Source organism: Equus caballus, chromosome 19, assembly GCF_041296265.1.
Source record: "Equus caballus isolate H_3958 breed thoroughbred chromosome 19, TB-T2T, whole genome shotgun sequence".
NCBI lineage: Eukaryota > Metazoa > Chordata > Mammalia > Perissodactyla > Equidae > Equus > Equus caballus.
Genome location: NC_091702.1, coordinates 43799927 through 43819302, shown reverse-complemented (window position 1 = coordinate 43819302; position 19376 = coordinate 43799927). Strand labels below are relative to the sequence as shown.

Genomic DNA, 19376 nt, shown 5'->3' with positions numbered 1-19376 from the left:
CTCCACTTACAACCCAGAACCATCCCTTCCTTTGTCACTTTTTCTTTTTAATTGGGAGTAGAGTGAATTCTGCTTGTTTTTCAACATCATGTGGCATACTGAGCTCGGATAAGCTCCTTTTTACAAACCTCAGCAAGCTGCTTCTCAAGGCACCAGCCACCTTACAAATTGCCATCAGGGCCACAGATAGGTGAGGTACAGAGCCCATAGGACCTGGAGGCCAAGCTACTTTTGGGATCTTCAAAACCATTTTCATGTTAATTTCTTTTACTATCAGAAGAAAAAATCATGTAATAGTAATGAACATGTAATAATGAATCCAGCCTTGATTGCATTACTCCTGAGGCCAACACAGTTGTAAAATAGAGTTTTTCACTTTTTTTTTAACAGAGAAAAAGGTCCAGGAAGGAAAAAGTGCCGAGAGCGTATGATAATCATCCTGTGACCCTTTTTCCAGACGGTCTCAACAAAAGTCTCAATCCTTTGATAAAGAGACAGGCATAGTAGGAGAAGTTCATCGGTGATAACCTAATTTCATTTTATATTTTACGTTAGTTCTTTATATTTTCTATGAGGTACTTTGTGCTGATTTTTTACCAAAAAATAACCTATCTTTAGCTTCCAAGAAAAAAGTTTCTTAAAAAACCACAGAGCTAACATGTTTTTGACTCAATCCTTATGTGGCGCTAAATTTTTTTCACATACAATTATTGAGATGCAACAACGAACCCAGTTTTAACAAATTTGCAATATTTGGTTCTTTATTGAAAACTCTTTTCCATTTATCAGGAGATGTTGTTCTCTTAAATAATGTGAACATCAAGGCTAAGACACTGCTCCTTCTTTGAAGAGAGCTCTTTTCTCCAAGGTGACAATAGTCAGTTTCAAAATACCTAATCAGAAGAAGGAGATTTTTCACGATTAACCAAATTCAAAACACTCAGAGCATTAATATTTAGAAGACAGTGCTTCGATTGGTGGTACAGGGTTCTGACGTACACATTCAGGGGCTCAAAAGTAAATTTGTCAACAACATGCACTAATTATTTTTTTTAATCCTATGATGTGAATGTCCTTTTCAAACGGAAAAGGCATCATCAATATTTTTTCAAGGAATGAAATTTTAATAGATTTGATTTGATTTGAAGTGGCCAGTCTTTCTTGCTAAAGTTGCTAAATACTCCTTCCCTTAAGACAGCCCTGGGGCGCGCCAGGTGGCACAGCAGTTAAGTTTGCAAACTCTGCTTCTCCGTGGCCAGGGGTTCACCGGTTCGGATCCCAGGTGCTGACATGGCACCGCTTGGCCAAAGCCATGCTGTGGTAGGCGTCCTACGTATAAAGCAGAGGAAGATGGGCATGGATGTTAGCTCAGGGCCAGTCTTCCTCAGCAAAAAAAAAAAGAAGAGGTTTGGCAGCAGTTAGCTCAGGGCTAATCTTCCTCAAAAAAAAGACAGCCCTAGGGCTGGCCCCGTGGCCGAGTGGTTAAGTCTGTGCGCTCCGCTGCAGGCGGCCCAGTGTTTCGTTGGTTCGAATCCTGGGCACGGACATGGCACTGCTCATCAAACCACGCTGAGGCAGCGTCCCACATGCTACAACTAAAAAAGGACCCACACCGAAGAATATACAACTATGTACTGGGGGGCTTTGGGGAGAAAAAGGAAAAAATAAAATCTTAAAAAAAAAAAAAAAAAAGACAGCCCTGAGAGGTACAAAAGAGATGAAGACAAATTCCATCACTCGGGAGAATAAATAATACCTGTATAGAGGGAAAATATTCAGTCCCACAATGTGGTGCCCATCCCTGGGTAGCCAAGTAGCACAGGGGCTGAATGAGCCCTGAGGTTAGGTCTGGTCAATAAAAGGTGCTCCAGGTCAGAAGTTTAGACATGCCTGGAGGGAAGCTTAAAGAAAAAAATTCTACTATAAAGAATAAAGGGTGGGGGTGCAGGAGCCCTCAGAGGGAGGCATCTGATGAGGGCTGCTTCAATTGTTAAAAAAAATCTCAGGCAGGAGCTTTTTTGCCAACCATGGGCGAGTGGTTAAGTTCGGGCTCCGCTGCAGGCATCCCAGTGTTTCATTGGTTCGAATCCTGGACGTGGACATGGCACTGCTTGTCAAGCCACGCTGAGGCAGCGTCCCACATGCCACAAGTAGAAGGACCCACAACGAAGAATATACAACTATGTACTGGGGGGCTTTGAGGAGAAAAAGGAAAAAAATAAAATCTTTAAAAAAAAAAAATCTCAGGAATATAAGAAGTCACAGTTGCCTTCCTTGTGAGGAAGAAGGCAAGGTTAGATTAGAATGGTGAGGAGACAGACTGTTGTAAACTCCATGATGGCAGGGAGTGTTAACTCTTTCAATTGAATTATGACCTTTTAAAAATGCAAATTAAGTTTCTACTTTGGTTTTTCATTGTTAACATTTGTCCCAATCTCGTGGAGGTCTAAGTGAGTGCATATACTCTAATTCTAGTTACTTCATAACATGATGTTCATTTAATTGATCATGCCTTTTTTTTTTCCTCAATTTATTTGCCAGGCAGAATATTTAACTACCAACTTGTTTTGTTTAAAATATTTGACTGCACCCACACTAGCTACAGACAAAGGCTCCGTCGGCCAGTAGAGTGTACCGTGCTCCTGAACTTTATCTTCAGGGTCCTCCAGGGTTCCAAACCAAGAAACCAAGTCTTTGGTTTTCTTTAGGAACTTACTCTTTTGGGTTTTCATTAGTTCCCTAGCTGTCCTCAAACTTTTTTTTAACCTTAGTGCTCACCACTAGTTGGAGGGATGAAATTCACGGGGACCAACTCCTAGAGAAGAATTTATTTGAATGTATTTCCTGGGGTTAACTAAAATTTCACCACATTCTCTTCTTAAGAAAGCAATTTAGACTTTTAAGTTAGTGAGAATGACTATGAATCAGGTCTAATTTACTTGAAAAAGAAGTGACTCACTTGCCAGCTTTTGTACTTTATTAATGGTAACTAATTACAGGTGACACGTTTCTAAGCTGGTGTGGACAATGCATGGCCTGAGCTGCAGAGCTGTGCTAGGAGAGCTCTGGATCCTTACTTAACCCCAAATGACTCAACTTTGAAGGGAGACGTCTTTTATTCGGAATTATGAGTAGATTTGTTTACAACACTCCAAATTCTCTGCCTGCCCTCTCCTCAATAAAGTTCCAAAACTGACTTTCTCCAGATGAGGTTTAGATTGGAAGACATTCAGTATGCAATTATTATTAACCTTATTTCATTTTTCTAAGAACATAAATAAGAGCATTGCTCTATCATCTGACTTTGAGTCACCAGATGGAAGCTGTTTACGTAACAAATTTACTAAACTTATTATAGATTCTTGGCAATTAATGTCTTTTCAGAGCCTGCCACACCTCTGTTAACGTCAATATCAGCAGCAAAAGTTTTATGATAGCACAGTCCAATTTTTTTAAGTAAAGATTTTTGTTTGTTTGTTTATAAAAGTAGTACAGCTCCATTTCCAGCAATACAGCAGAAGAGATAAGCCTTTAACCACAAAACCTGCAAACGCCAGATAATGTATTCTGCGCATGCAGAACCAAGATCAGAAGAAAGGGAAATACTCAGGAGTGAAGGAGTTAAAAACTAAGAGGATGTCAGTGCTCTCGCGAGATTTGCAGATTTCTGAGATCTAGAGTTTTGGATTTTAAGGGTTGCATGGGAAAAGGAGATATGGTCTTAGATCAGACACTGTAAATTGAATATCTTCTGCATAAAAGTGAAACTGTCAGTGAAAAGGTGGAATAGAAAAATCAAAAAGAACAAAGAAAAAGAAAGCTGAATGAAGGATACAATTAAGGAAAAAACAGAACTTAATGATATAGAAACAATTGAAAATAGAATCAATAACACCAAAAGTTGGTTCTTAGAAGATAAAATACACAAACTCCTGGCAAAGTTAATTGAGAAAAAGAAAGGAAGAAAAGAAGATAACAGAAATAAAGAATATTAGGACTAAAGCTAATTTTACAACTTAAGGAACCAGGAAAAGAAAAACAAACTAAACCCAAAGCTACTGGAAGGCAGAAAATAAAGATTAGAGCAAAGATCAATGAAATGGAGAATAGAAAAACAAATGGAGAAAATCAATGGAATCAGAAGTTGGTTCTTTGAAAAGATCAACAAAATTGACTTAGTAACTACAAGTGCATCCTGTTTTTTTAACTTTACCCGATCATGAGCATTGCTTTGTGTTTTTATTCTTTGTAAACATGGCCTGAGGGGAGACAAATCTTTTATATCTTAGATGGTAGTTCTTTCTCGTCCTCCTTTTGGAGGATGGAAAAGCGGGCTCAGGGCTGGGTCAGCTAAGCGCCTCCTGGAGCCCTTCCTCCCGTATGTCCAGCTACACCCGCCTGTCTGTGAGATAATGAGTTCGGGGTCACGTGCCCTCTACTGCTTCTTTGCTCGTAAGTTCTCCCTTAGTAACCCTTACTTTATGCTTGTTCCATGTGCTGCTAGTATGTGTATGTGATAGTGTGTGTGCGTGAGCCCCTTGTGGAACATTGGACATCACCTTTATACATTAAATAATATTCCATTATGGAGATAGCCCATAGATAACTTTCTGTTGGACACAGGCTGTTTCCAATGTGTTGCTACTATAAAGGAAGGTTTCATGACTAACTTTGTGTATAATATTTTGTTTTGCTTCCATTATTTCAGCTCATTTCCTTAACATGAATTTCTGTGAGTGGAATTACTGGTTGACGCTGTTATAAACATTTCCATGTTGTTAGTACACACTGCCAAATTTCTTCGCAGAAAAGTCGTGCTCATTTACAGTCCCATTAGCGGTATGTGAGAAAGTACCTGTTTCCCCATATCCTTGCCCTTTGAAAAAAAATCTTCGCTCGGTAATACCAGTTTTAAATCTTGTCAAACAGGGCTGTGTCCTCCTTTTGAGTCTTTATTTAAAGAACTTGCTAGTCATGGGCTGAATTGATTAGAGTCTCCTGCTCCAATAAACCGGAAGGCAAGCGAGCGCCTTCACGTCGATGATGTGGTTTTACTGTGTAGGGGGGCAGGCACAGTCTTAGCAAGTCTCTGAAACTGCTGGGCTTGTTGTTAGGATGCAGACATTAGCATTAGTTACAGCAAAACTTCAGTATTGCATTTGTCTTTCACTGCAATTTAAACAACCTTAAACGACTCCTTCAACGAATTACTCAACTATTTAGGAAAACAGTTTGCAGATAACCCAATCTACTAACCTTGAGAAGGTTATTCTTAGGTAAGAAATCCTGGTAAGGCGGTAGGGCTATAGAGAAGCTCTTTTTGGTAAGAATGTGGTCCACAAAAGATAGAGTGCACCCGAATCCCTGGCAGAGATTGTGAAAATGTATTCTGGGGCTCGCCGCCAGAATCTGCATCCCTGTGTGTGAGGCGGGGCCCAGGAATCTGTATTTGAACATGTGTCCAGGGTGATTCTGATACAGGTGGTCTACGAACCACATTTTTTTTTTTTTTATTTCCCAAACCGCCCCCCCCCACCCCACCCCCCCCCCCCCCCGGTACATAGTTGTATATCTTAGTTGCAGGTCCCTCTAGTTGTGGGATGTGGGACGCCGCCTCAACGTGGCCTGACGAGCAGTGCCATGTCCACGCCCAGGATCCGAACCCTGGACTGCCGCAGCAGAGCGCGTGAACTTAACCACTCGGCCACGGAGCTGGCCCCTACAAACCACATTTTAAGAAACAATACCCTTAAAATAAAACGATAGTGGCTGCTCTTGAAACTTTTCGTAAGCTAAAACCACCTTGCTGAAGTTGTAAGGCACAGAAATTTGCGGTCTTGATCAAGATCTGTTCTAAAGACTATTTCCAGCTTTATTCTTGCTGCTCAAGCTCTGCTGGAATGAACGACTCTGTCTTTTACCAGAACAGACAGTCAGGCTCTTCAGTTTCCATTGGATTGTTAGACACCTAAAGCCTGTTATTCTCACCCTGGCCAAAAACATAACTTATTTGCAGAACAGAGAGCCAAGAATTTGACTGTGAAGAGTTGACAACTTGGGAAAAATAGGTTTCTCCTCTCCTAATCTCTCTCTCCCTCTCCTCTCCTCTCCCTCCTTTATCTATGACCTTCCATCTTCTACTTCACTGAAAAACCAAAGCCATCTAAATTATCTCCTTCAATGTGCCAGAATCCTCTCCACCAGGAATATCCCACCCCAGAAAAGAGGCCAAATCTCCACTGGAAGACTGTGCACACACTCACACAGACAGATACACACAGATACACACAGACACACAATCAGTGCCCGGTCTGCTCCCCTCTTCCCCCCTCGAATGGCTTAGTCCATCACTTCTCTCTGAGGGTCCCTTTCTGCATTGCTGCTTCTCTTCTGCTGACAATCACATTTAGGGCTCTCTTGACCAAAAAGAAAACTCTTTTATCCATCTTGTGTCTTCCTTATCTATATCTTTTTTTCACCCACGAGCATCCTGAAAGAGGGGTCCACACTGGACACCTCTTCTTTATCATCTACTCCTTACCCTCTGCCCTCCACCTCAATCACTTTGCTGAAAACATTTTCCTCAAAAGTTACCAAAAAACTCCTTCCTAATCACCAAAAATAATTTTCTTCTCAATCCCTATTAGTCTCTATAAAATGTGGCACCATCCATTCATTCATTCCTTCAACAAATATTTATTGAGCATCTACCTCAATATTCTCCCATGACCAGTGTCCCCTTGATATTTGGATGGTGTTGCCCTCCTTGAAGCTGAACGGTTCTTCTCCCCCCAACACTTTCCCTGTTCCTTCTGGTCCCTTTCCCGCTTATCTTCTCTTCTCAGCTCCCAGGTGAAGTCAGTCTTCTTGGTGTCACCTCCAGCCCTTTCCTGCTCCTTCTATACTTTCTCTATACAAATTGCATCTACTTTCATGGCTTACAAAGCTACAAATCTACCCTGACTTTGCACCCATTTTCCAGACTCATCTTTGTAGTGATTTCCTGGCTGCCCTGTCAAATGCAACATGTCCAAGTCAAACTTCTCCTTGAACTGTTTCTTCTATCTTCCTTCCTTATGTGTGTTTTTTTTTTTAAAGATTGGCACCTGAGCTAACATCTATTGCCAATCTTCTTTTTTCTTCTTCTTCTCCCCAGAGCCTCCCAGTACATAGCTGTATATTCTAGTTGTAGGTCCTTCTGGCTGTGCTATGTGGGATGCCGCCTCAGCATGTCCTGATGAGCGGTGCCATGTCCCCACCCAGGATCCAAACCAACAAAACCCTGGACCACTGAAGTGGAGCACATGAACTTAACCACTTGGCCACAGGGCCAGCGCCTTCCTTCCTTATGTTAATTGTAACATCAGTCCTCCAGAGATTCAGGCCAGAAACCCCTGAGTCATCTTTGATTCCTTCCTCTTCCTTGTCCGCAATATCACAATTTGTCACCAACTATCGTTCCTCCAAGTTATTTCTCCTGTCATAGTCTCTTGTTCACTTTGCTGTTACTCTAACTATTGCAGCAGCCTCTTAACTGCTTCTCCTAATTCCTCTAGTCCTCACCCTGACTCTTAGCTTCCATCACCCACTGCTGGATTGATCTTCAGCTATGGGAACCAGGAAGGAGAGTTTCTCACATCATCTCCTTAGCAAGGATCACTTTAAATGCCTGTATTGTCTGCACGGAAGGCAGCTGCTTCGATCCTGAGGACGTGGGTCTAGTTGTCTTATTAGAGCCGTGAAGACTGGTGACTGGAATTTTTCCTGTCATCTCACAACTGAGAAAAGGAAACCAGAATCCTGAAGTATGTGTCCTCAGAGGGAGGCCATTTGGTGCTGGCTGACGTTCCTCTGGTTGTGGCTAAGGAGAGGGCTCAGTAGTCCTGTCAATGGGCCTGCCTGCACCGCAGAATGGTTTCTGTAATGAAGAATGCCCGTTACCAGGGCATTTCTACACTACAGGTGGTTTCTGTGGAAGTCATTGTCTTCACTTTGAGTTCTTGAGTCAATTGACTTGGGATTAACTGACCTATACGGTTGAGAATAGATTTATTTTGTACTTCTCTCACTAGGCACGTTTTGACTCTCTAAATTATAAAAATGTTGATGCCACATATCTGTATAGTGCTTTACAGTTTCTCTTAGTTTATAGTACCCCCTTTTCACAGATGAGAAAGCTGATATTTGGAGAGGCTAAGTGACTTGCCCCACTTTCCATACTTCATAAGTGACAGGGCTGGAACTCAAAGGTAAGAGTCAAAGCTTGGAGAGTGTGAGCTCTGCGCCGCTGTGCGACTGTTGTCAAGTGCATGACCTCGCCACAGTTTGGGCTCTTCTAACCCGACTTCAAGAGAGCTGAAGTAAAGGATAGAGAAATAGTGACTGACTTGTTCCAAGTTCTTGGCCTGCTACATGTAGACTAGTCTGAGCCTGAGGACAAGTCTGCCATATTTTCGGGAGCAAATGATGTAACACCAGGCTATTTCTGCCAATTTTCCTGGTGTTTCCTTTTCTGTGATGATGTCAGAGTGAGTTGTGATGGCTGTTGACTGCTTGGGGTGACATGACTGCTGTCAGAATATGTGTGTGGTGTTGCCTAAAATGGATAGTTTTTAAGAAGTTCTCTCAGAGGAAGAATCTGCATCCAGGGACAGTGAGGGCACCACAGCTGGCACTGATGTGGGGCATTCCTCACTCTGAGTCCTGGAACCTTCTAGATTTCTCTTCTACCACTGCAGTCAGAGAGCTCTCAGCAAGGCAGTTAGTTTTCTCCCTTGAACTGCAACTGGTGGGAGATGTCCAGCAGTTGTCCGAGTCCAGTGAGGGATGCAGGTTGGCAAGGTTAATGGTGTTGACAGGCAACGTTTCTCCTGTGTGGGCCTCTGGTGACTCCACAAGTATAAGGAGGGGATGGGTGTGTTGTTGACTCAGGTAAAGGAGTGGTGACAGAAGTGGTGATGACTGGTGGGAGATAACCTTCCCACAGAGTGGCAAAGTCACTCCCTGAAGAGAAAACAAAGCCTGTGTCTTGTGTGCACGCATGCGTTGCCGGCAGAGGGTTATTCTTAGAGCCTGGTCTATTTGTCTTGAGTTATTCCTGGAACTGGAGGTGAGGAACCCATGAGCCACATCCACAAAGTTTCACTTTTCTGCTGTTACTTCCTGATTGGTGGGGCTCTTTGCCAGGCTGTGCCTAGGTCAGTGTAGAGCCAAGGAAAGCACCCAAGTGGAAGGATAGCCTTGAAGAGAAAACTGACTCATGGATGAGCAGCAGGTGCCCTGAAAGGTGTGATAAGTTGGAGCAGGGAGGCAGAACACTGGCCTTGCCACCCTGTGTAGGGAGCCAAGGCCATTTGAGTTGTATCAGCCTTAGAACCAGCAGAGCCCCCATGCTCATCACGGTAAATGGGGTTCGGGATGCAGCCTCAGCCCCTCTCAGAGAGGGGGGAGCATGTCATGGGAACCGTTGCTCACGTGCAGCTGGGTCTGCACTTTCCACGACTGAGGATGAAGACTCTGTTGTTCCCTCAGAAATTCTTGGTGACTAAAGACTGAAATTTCTGAGCGGTTCCTGGGCTGTGAGTGATTTCAGGCTTCTGCTCCTCTGTAGTCAGGGTTTGGGAGCTGAAAATTTCCCAGAGCTGTCCCTCAAAGACAATGGGTTGGTGTGAGATGATGGATGTGATGGCTGTTGGAGCCACTGCTGTAGGGACTGTGACAGGTGACAACAGAGGTGGTAGCTATGGTTTGTGTTCCTGCTGTTATTTTAGAGGAAACAGAAACTGTGACCAGTGTTGTGTCAGCAAACAGAAACTGACCAGTGGTGTGTTGGCCAAGTAGTTTTCCTCCATTGTTCCTAGAATTCAAGATGGGGAAAGACACTAACTCAAAATGCCCTTAGGATAACTGATCTCATGATATCTCCAGCACCTGGAACAGTGGCTGGCATACAGGAATTACTTCACAGACATCTGTTGAATAAATGAACTCGTGTCCCCATCCCCTGGTCTTTGGTTCCTTCAGCTGAGGTTGGAGAGAGGGTGAGGTTGCACCTGTTTTCCTATGACTGTCACGGTGGTCCCGGGGCCAGGAGGAAGCCAACACGATGGTTGCAGCCTGGGAGGTGGGACCACCATTGTGGCAGAAGATAGCCAAACTCCTGGGGGCAAAGCTAGGCTCAAGGGTGTGCCTGCCTTGGATAGGAGCCAGGGAGAGCCGAGCTCCAAAACCAAGGTGGTAGAGGCTGGAAACTGAACTTCTGAGAAGAGGAAGGTGTGGGGAAAAAGAAAGTTGGTGCTGTGCTGGTGAGCATATGGTCAAAGCTAGAGTTTGATGTTTCTTGGCTTGGTTCTGGAGCTTCTGGGGTTATCACCAGGGTAACCTTGGTGTTGCCACACCAGACGGTGGGAGAAATTGTATCAAATGACCTGTGGTGATGTCCAAGGTGAAGAAAGCCCTGTGGCTAAGCAGCGTCTGGGTGTGACTTCAGTGGGTATAGTTGGAAAGGAGAGAGACGATTCCTGCCTTGGAGCCAACTGTGAAAGGTGGATTCTAAATTATTTTCCTCTGTGTTATTGACTGGAATTTTTGAGGTCAGCTCAAAGGAGATGGCTCCATTTACGGAGGAGGAAAAGGAAGAAGTGCTTGAGAAAGCTGTAATGATGCCAGTGACTTTTCCGATACCCCAGTTCCCTCAGATCACAGGCCAGCTGGTCTTTGACTTGTGGAAGAAGAGAATGAAGTGGGAAAGTGGTACTGGAGTAACTGTTGTGATTTGGTATTTGCTTGGTTGTTTTAGCTGTGATTCCTGACAGACATGGCACTTCTGACACCCCCTAGCAAGGTCCTTTCTGAGCCTGACATGGACAAGAAACAGCAGAATCTGACAAAGCCATGGAGTGGTTAAGAGCGTGAATTCTAGAGTCAAACTGACCAACATTTGCTGTATGACTTGGGCAAGTTACTTGACTTCTCTGAGTCTTGGAGGCATTATTTATAAAAGCGGGATGATGGTAGATAATAGTAACATCAGTGGGGTAACCTATGTAAAGGGCTCAGTACCTATGCTCAGTAAATGGCACTCTGCGCTGCCTGGTATCTTGGTCTCTACAAAGTTCTGAGATCCCAGTAAAGGCAGCAATCCTGTGACCGTGTCCTTATCAGGGTAGAACCTCTGCCTGCTGCTCCATTCCCTTCCCAGACCTCCACTGCTACCACCAGGCCAAGCCACAGCATCTTCTGCCTGGACATCTGCAGCCAGCTCCTAACTGACCTCTCATTTCACCCTTGCCCCCTTTCAATCCATCTTCCTCCACAATATCCAGAACGATATCCAGAGTTCAAATCTGATCACATCGCTCCTTTACCAAAACCCCTCACTGTCTACCCATTTTAGTTCCCTAAAATCCATAATCAATTCCACAGCTTACAAGGCCCTGCATGATCTAGCACCTGCCTACCTCTTTAAAGTCCTCCAAAGGGCCAAGCTCTCTCCTCACTCTGCACATCTTCCCCCCACCTGGCTTACTACTTGGTGTTTAGTTCTCAGCTCAAATGTACAGCACTTCCTCAGAGAGGCCTTTCTGGACTTACTAATCTAAACGAGGTCTCCCTATTTTACTCTCACCATAATACTTGCTCACCATAGCACCACATTTGTAGTTGGGAATTTTGCAGTAATTATTTTCTCTCCCTCTGATACTGGATCCCAGCTCCAGGAGGCTACGCCCTGTCTGTTCCAGTTTCACTGTGTACACGCAGTGCTGCCCTAGAACAATGTTAGCTACAAGGTAGGCACTCCTTAAATACTTGTTTAATTAACAAATGTATAAATGAATGAGTGAACGCATGAATGGATGAATATCTCAGCTTCTGCTCTTCCTCCCTCAATGGGCTGTGTTGGTTTAGAGATTTGTTTGTAAGCAGTTTTGTGCTGCAAGGCAAACCTAGTGAACAAGGAATCAGGAGATATGGCTTCTGGTCCCAGCTGCCCTTCTTATGGGCTATGTGACCTTAAACAGGCTTTGGAGGCAGCAACCATGACTTATTCATCTTTGTGTGCAGAGCACTTGGCACAAGCAGAAATTTAGCAAGTGAATGAATAACTCTAAACTCTTTCCTATTCTGAATTCCCCAAAACCCAGTCAGCAGGATTTTTGGAACTCAAACTGCAGTTTTATTTGGGAGTATTTAAAGAGAGGATAGATGTCTATGCAGAACTCAAAAATGCGTACTTGGAGAACCGAGCTGCCCACAACCCAAGCCTAACCCTAACGCTCCATCTGAACATGGCCACGGTTGTAGAGGCCTCGTGCACAAACACAGACAGGCACTCAGATCCTGGGGCCTCTTCAGAGTCTCAAGGAAAACGTTGAGTGTTTAAACCTCAATGAAGTGCCAACAAACTGAATTCACTTCAACTCAACTCCTTGACGCTTTGCTGGGAAGTAAGGACTAAGTATCTGCTTGCCACGAATTCAGCCTAGTAGAAGGAAAGATGAACACTCGAGGAGAAACGTTGGAACTGCGAGGAGAGATGGCCTATAACCTCTTTGGTCCTGGCCTTTGGAGAAGTGGCTTTGTGAGCTGTGTGATGTGCCTATCTGAGGCATCTCACGGTGCCATGAAACCAGGGAACAGACAGGGTAGCAAACCACTTGCGTGAGCACGTAAAAGACCAGCCGCTTCTTGGCCTCTCCTGGCAATGAAGGCTTAAATCACTCCCGTGTCAAATACCGCCAGGACAGCCTCTGCCTCCGGAGCCGAGCCCAGAAACCAGGGGCGGGGAGGAGATTGCTGGGCAAGGAACCATGAAGTGGTGGGATCAGCTCGAGCAGGGCCTTTGCCCGATGGCAGAGCTGGCATTTAGGATCTGTTCACGCTTTATAAACTACATTCTGAATAAACCAAGCTGGCCCTTGCAAACCCACAGGAAGGACGAGGTGGCTTCTTAGAGACTCAAGGATCCTTGGATAAATGAAAATGCCTCTGAGCCAAGAGAGGTGCCCGCTCCATGTCTGGCTCCATCCCCCTCCTCACTTCCCATCTCCCCAGCTCTGAAATGGAATGATTTCTCTCTCAAACCAACTTTACGACTCTTCGACTTTATTCCAGAGACTACCTCATTTTACCCTCACCACAACCCTAGGAAATAGCCACTTCCCATTTGACTCATTTTGCCGATGAAGACACCCAGCTAAAGGGACTCGTCTCACCTTTCCTGGGCTGGTAAATGGCAACATGAACATGGGGCCTTCTGACCTCAAGTTCCTCCTCTTTGCTGTACATTTTGTTGAGCCGCTGGCCTAAATTTGATTGATTTTCTTGTCAGGACCTGTTCTTCAGGGATTCTCTCCTTTTGGGTGTCCCCAAGCACAGTGAGGGTTTCCTGGGCCGGGGGCGGGAGCTGATGGCCTGCAGAGGGTTTTGGTGCCCTCTGTGGCTAGTTGGTTAGTCCTCTCCCAAACCGACAGACAGACTGGAGGTTCTGTGAGAGAGGGACAGCAGGAGACCCATCCCTTTGGGGCCCTCTGGGACTGTGGACCGCTCCTGTCCTGTACTCACTACTACCAGGTGAACTCCCAGTGGCCGCGCAGGGCGACAGCCCCTCGGTTACTGGGCCACTGATAGTGTTGGAGACTGAGGCTTACTTTGACCCAGTTTCGTTGCAGTAGGGCATGGAATCAGGGTTGCCTTGTGAGTCATTCCTGCCAGGAGCCACCAGTAGCCACTGAGTTTCCACTGGCTCCCTATCCAGCCCATCCCTGTCCATCCTCCTTTTCCCTTTCTCCTTCAAGAGCCAGGGCTTTTCCTTAAGGAAGCCCTTACCACTGCAGTGCCTAGGTGGAAACCCGGAGTTCCTCCCTCTGGCCTGGGCAGAGGCTCTGACACCTGCTCCAGGGATGACCCAGGTCTGGACGAGGCTGCTGGCAGCAAGTGTGGAAACAGGCTCTGGATTCAAATATAGGCAGGTCACCCATAAGCCCCCGTCAGGGATCCAAGGGAACAGGATGGACCAGTTTCCACTTTCCCAGAAGCTCCCCCAGGCAGGTGTGGAGACTACTTTTCCCTCCAAGTCCTCATGAAGCTCAATCAGATGCTTGGGAAACCACCTCCCATCCCATTCCCACCTCCTTTCCTAGCCCTGCTCCATTTTATCCCCCAACAATGCACAGGACTCAGAGCTTCAGGATGTTCCTGCACTTCCTCAGGGTCATCTTGGGGGCTCCCTTCCACCTTCATGGTCCTCTGCCCCTTCTCTCGCGCATACCCTATCGCTCACCCCCTTGGCTTTCCTTGCCTGCTCTCACCCAAGTTCTTGCCCCTTTGGGCTCCTTTCCACAGATTTCCTGGCTCCTCCTGAGCTTGATGACCCTAACGCAGGGCTGAGTGCGGAGTTGGTACCGAACACTTTTCGTGTTGACTTTAAATCACAGAACATCAAAACTTAAGAACTTAGGGAACAGAGGTCACACCGTTCACCACCCAGCTTTTTACACAGGGGAACCAAGGCCTTGAGAGAGATACAATAGGGCCTGGTCACAGGGACCAGATCAGTTAGCGCAAAACCAAAACTAGGCCCCAGGGCCCCTAAATCCAAGCCACATTCTCCCCATTGTCCATGGTCATGACTCCCAGAGACACTCCTTCTTCCACAGCTCTATATTTTACCCCCAGGACAAGACCTTGAGTGGCTGGCCGCTGCAGCCTCTGAAGGCTCCTTCCAGCCTCCATTTCCTTAGTGTGTAATGAGTGGGTGGGGCTGGGGGGTGGCGTGGGGGGAGGCTGTGCTGGGAGGGTGGGGAGGCGATGGTCATTTTATTTGCCCTTAGCCAAGCCCTTAAACCTTTCAAGGAGGGCGGAATATTCCACTTCACTGGCATGTGTCTCTCACTCTCCTAAGAGAGTGTGTTCTTTCCGACGCTCTCCCCGTGAAATGATGCCTTGGGTGAAAGCCTCCCAGGCCTGTTGAGGAGGGGAAGGAGCTGTGATTGTTGTATCTTGGTTTGGGCTCCTGACCCCTCACCCTCTCCTGGGCCCCAGAGCCTCTGAGAAGACTCAGACATTCAGAAATACAGAATGAACCCTGGTCCTGGAGCCAGAGGGGCAGCTTGGAAGGTGGTGGGGAAAGGACTGGGCGACGCAGGGGGAACTTCTCCGACAGGCCTTGCTTCCTTCCCCACCCCCCAGCTCCTTACAGAGAGGGGAGGTGGCGTGTGTAGGAAGCCAAGGCCAACACCCAACACGGGGCTATGAGCCCTGCCCTGAGGGCTTGAGCCAATGAGCCAAGGCAAGAAGCTACTGCCCGCATCTCAGCTGCTCTCTAGTCCTTGCCTTGTTTCTCAGAGCCAGTCTGCCTCTTTCCTTCCTTGCTTCCTTCCTTTCGGTTCTGCCTGTTTGTTCTGATTTTCTCTGTGTCTATTTTGCTTTGGTTCATCCGTTCCTCACCTGTCTTTTCTTCTAACTCTACATCTTTATACACATTTTTCTTCCAGTTCTGTCACCCAGCTTTCCTGTTTTCCTGTGTCAGTATCTCTCTTCAACTCTCTCTACAGTTCTGCCTACTGTCTCTTTCTCTCCACAAAATAGGCCTGGTTCCCCCGATGGGTTTCCAAAAACCAGGCCACTCTTGTCCCCCAGACATCTCTCTGCTTCTCTCTGTCTCTGTCTCCTCTTTTCTCTGTCTCTGTAGCATTCTCCCTCTCTCTCTCTTCCATCTTGTCCCATCTCTGTCCTTTCATCTCTCTCTCCACGACAAAGGCCCCAGCTCCGCTGATGGGCTCCCTGACAGCAGTCACCCTCGGCTCCCAGAATGCTGCCCCAGGTGCGTCACTTACCCAGGACCACTGGCCAAAAGAGGCAGGAACATAAGCAGCTCAGGAACAGCCAGGGGACCCTCCTCCAATGGGCTCCCCTCATGGCTCCAGAAAGAGTCCCTCAGGCTCCCCAGGGGAAGCTCTTCAGCACAGAAGCAGTGGTGCGAGGAGCAGAGGTGAACCTGTCCCCACCAGCTGCTGGCCTGAAATAGGTGCATTTCCCTGAGGGGCCAGAGTACCAGGGGAAGAGGACAAAAGAGGGCGGGGCCCGGTGCCAATCATCATTGCTCCGTCTTTTCTTTCCTCAATCTCCACCCTCTTCCCCCACCAGGAAAAAAAAACACTGAAACACCCATTGCTCTGCGGCTAGTCAGCCTGAGCCAAGCAGGGGGAGGGATGGGGAGGTTGGCGATAGAAACTAGGGCACCCTGGAAATGAATGGGCCACCCTCCTGCTGGGATCCTGGGCCCTCTCCTCTCTCCCCAGGGGCTGCCCTTGTCCTGCCGAGCTTTGAACTGCTGCGGTGGGAGGCAGCTGGGTCATTTCAGAAGAAAGGGCAGGGGAGATGGGATAGAAAAGGGCCAAGAGGGGGTGAGTTTGGAACTGTCTGAATAGGACAGAGAGTGAGATTTGAGGAGACTCTAAGAAACATGGGACTGGGGCCAACGACATGCGGTGAGAGATAGGAATCACAAATACCCTGTGTGCAACCTTTGGAAAGAAGTGCTGGGCTTAGAATATCTGCTCTGTGCCAGGCCGTGGTAGACCCTCACCAAAAGGTGGATGTCTTCTTTCCAGGAGAGGGAGCACAGAGCCAGGGTCCAGATATCCTGAGGCAACCTGGGAAAGTAGCTTGAGGGATCTGGGATGGGTAGTGAGGTTGAGGGTCGAACCTGGGGAAAGGTCATTGTGACCCCATGAGGAAGTGGGGACTGCTCCTGGAGACCTTGGAGCTCCGGTCATCCCAGTTTGATCTCATGGGACTCACAGGCACGACCAGGAAGGGACGGGAACCACAGACAGGGTGAGCTCGGCAGAGTTTGAGGGTGAGAGAATGCGGCTGATGCAGCTCTGCAAAGGAAAACCACGGAGATCTTCCTCCACACTCTGCCACAGCACAAAGCCCTGTTTCTGGCTCCTCAAGACTTGATTCCCTGAGTATGGGGTCTGTGGAGTGATTGGTCCCAGAGCAGGGAGCTCAGGCTCTCAGACACCACACAGCCCAGGAGGAGGAATCGGCATTTCCACATTCCCAGGCAGAGCCAGCCTTGCCCAAAGAGGAATAGACAGCTGGCACTGTGGTGCCATCTCAGAGGACCATGAAGGCTCCACCACCATGTTGGAAACTTGCTTTCTGAAACAAAAAGTCCAATTATAGCCAAAGCCCAATGGTTGGACCTTCCAGGTATAACGCAGATACTACAGAGGGGTAGCATGGTCCCTCCATCTGTCCCTCTCCTCTTTATGGGTGAGTTGATCCCATTATTTCCTGGAAGCAGGAAACTCACAAAGGTAAGAAGGAATTCAGGCAGAGAGCAGCTGGACAGGATGGGAGGAAGATAGCACTGAAGAGAAATCACATAGCCACCAGGTCTGTCTTGGCCTTCTTAATCACTTGTCTGTGTCAGTTCTTGCTCACGAGTTCTCCCTGTTAACTCGGTGTGTGTTTTGTTTGGTGACACTCTCTGGACTACAGTTTCCCATCTATAGAGGAGGAAAAAGCATCCCAGGTTAGATCAAAGGAAGAGTTCGACATCTTGTTGAGCTCACACAGATAACCTCCCACCTTCCAGGGCAAGGAAAGCCAGAGGCGCAGAACATTCTCCAGAGGCTACTGTGGGGGCCAAGACTCCAACTGGCTATCTGGACACCTGGACTTGAATCCCAGTTCGGCCACCCAAGGCAAGTCACAACCTCTTTGAGCCTTGTTTTCCTCTTCTATAAAATAGGGATAATATGTCAATGAAAAACCAGAGCTGGAGAGTAGTTAAAGTGGTAAAGACAGATTTTACTAGGGACTATTGCAATAGGGTGAAAGGGACCTCGGTGTAGAACCAGGCTCAGCTCTGAATACAGCGCCGGCAAGTGGGAATTGATAGGTAAGGAGCAGGGTGGGGGTCAGTGGATGGAAAATGACTAAGTGAAAACATCAGGAGTGAGGGGGATTCTGGTTCAACTGACCTAATAGGACATTTTGCTGAAGACAGGCCAGGGTGATCAGACATCACCCAGGGCTACTGGCAGATGCAGAACCTGGGACATGGAGGGTGATCAGATATTGAGGATGGGGCACTCTTGCCAAAGTGACTTAGTAGGATTCTTGCTAAAGCTGGATTTTACAAGAAAGTACACAGATGGGTCTAGAAGAAGGTTTAGAAGCCTGACTAAAGTTTGGCTAAGCAAAGAATCTTTGTCAAATAGCACCTACCCAGAAGGTTTTGAGACTGAAATGAGCTCATACATGTTACAGTGCCTTATAAATGTTAAGACACCTGTGGAGGTTCTTGGCTCCTCATTTCATCCTGACATCATCCCTGAAGGTAGAAAGGAACAAGGAAGCCAGGAGATAAGGAGGAGTCTGGAAAAGAATTTTCAGGCCCATGTTCATACCAGTCTTTCCTGAGTCCCTGCCGGGTTTTAGGATATTAGCATGTACACATCTAAGTCATCTTCTCCTGCCCTCCTCCAGTTCCCTTCTCCTTTCCCTTTGAGCCTAGCTCCTTCTCAACTTGCCCATTTTCCAGAGTTGAGATGCTTCTAGGTCTCTGTGACAAATGTCTCTCTCTTTATCTGCTTGTCCTTCCTTCTCCCCTCCCAAGGCATCTGATGGAAATTGAGAGGGGTGAGTAACAGGGGAGGAAAGGAGTGGATTCTCTGAGTTCTGTCTGGTGGAGACCTCCTAGGCCCGCAGACTGCTGGTTTCACCTAGGCGCAGGAATCTGAGACGAAGTTTAAGTTGATATTCCATGGGGTGGGGGGGCAAGAGAGCTCAGTCTTGACTTGGGGTATAAGTAAATTGGAGCAAGGAAGACACATGGAAGGAAGACACAGACTTGGCTTAAACAGACACAGCTTGGGTCCTGAGCAGCGAAGCCAATATCTTAAGAGGACATTTCTCTTCTAAGCTAACCAAAGTGGGAGGCCCTGGTTTTTTGGGGACCCCCTAAAATTGCTTACCGCCATAGAATTTGTGCCCTAATAGACTCTCTTGCTGCTAATAAAGTTCCTTCTGGTCAGACTTAAGACACCCAGACTGAGATGGGGCAGGAAGTCGAGCATGTATTAAGTCTAACTTACTAAGTCTTGAATAAAAAGACTTGCAACTGGAGTGCCGGGCCCGGTACATGTCTCCGTTACCCTGTGGGGTGCATACCATCCTCCCCATTTCACATGTGAGAAAACTGAGGTTCAGGGAGGTAAATATGTGCTCTCGTCATCACTGAGTCATGGCCCAGGTTGGGTGATCAAGTGAAACTGGAGAACACTAACGCCCTGATCACACTTGTCCTAGGTCACCCAGTAAGTCACAAATGTGGAATCTGAGCCTAGATCTGCCTGGTT

The 19376-nt window shown here is 46.9% G+C and overlaps 1 protein-coding gene across 1 annotated transcript in view; it reads right to left on the bottom strand.

Moving 5' to 3' along the window:
• The window catches only part of LOC138914996 (serine-rich adhesin for platelets-like), a 32590-nt gene extending 16563 nt beyond the window's left edge, over positions 1-16027 (bottom strand). Inside the window, exon 1 of the mRNA XM_070242510.1 lies at positions 15837-16027. Coding sequence (XP_070098611.1) covers positions 15837-15918 — 82 coding nt within the window. The 5' untranslated portion in view covers positions 15919-16027. The remainder of the gene's footprint in view (positions 1-15836) is intronic.
• Positions 16028-19376: the final 3349 nt, after the last annotated feature.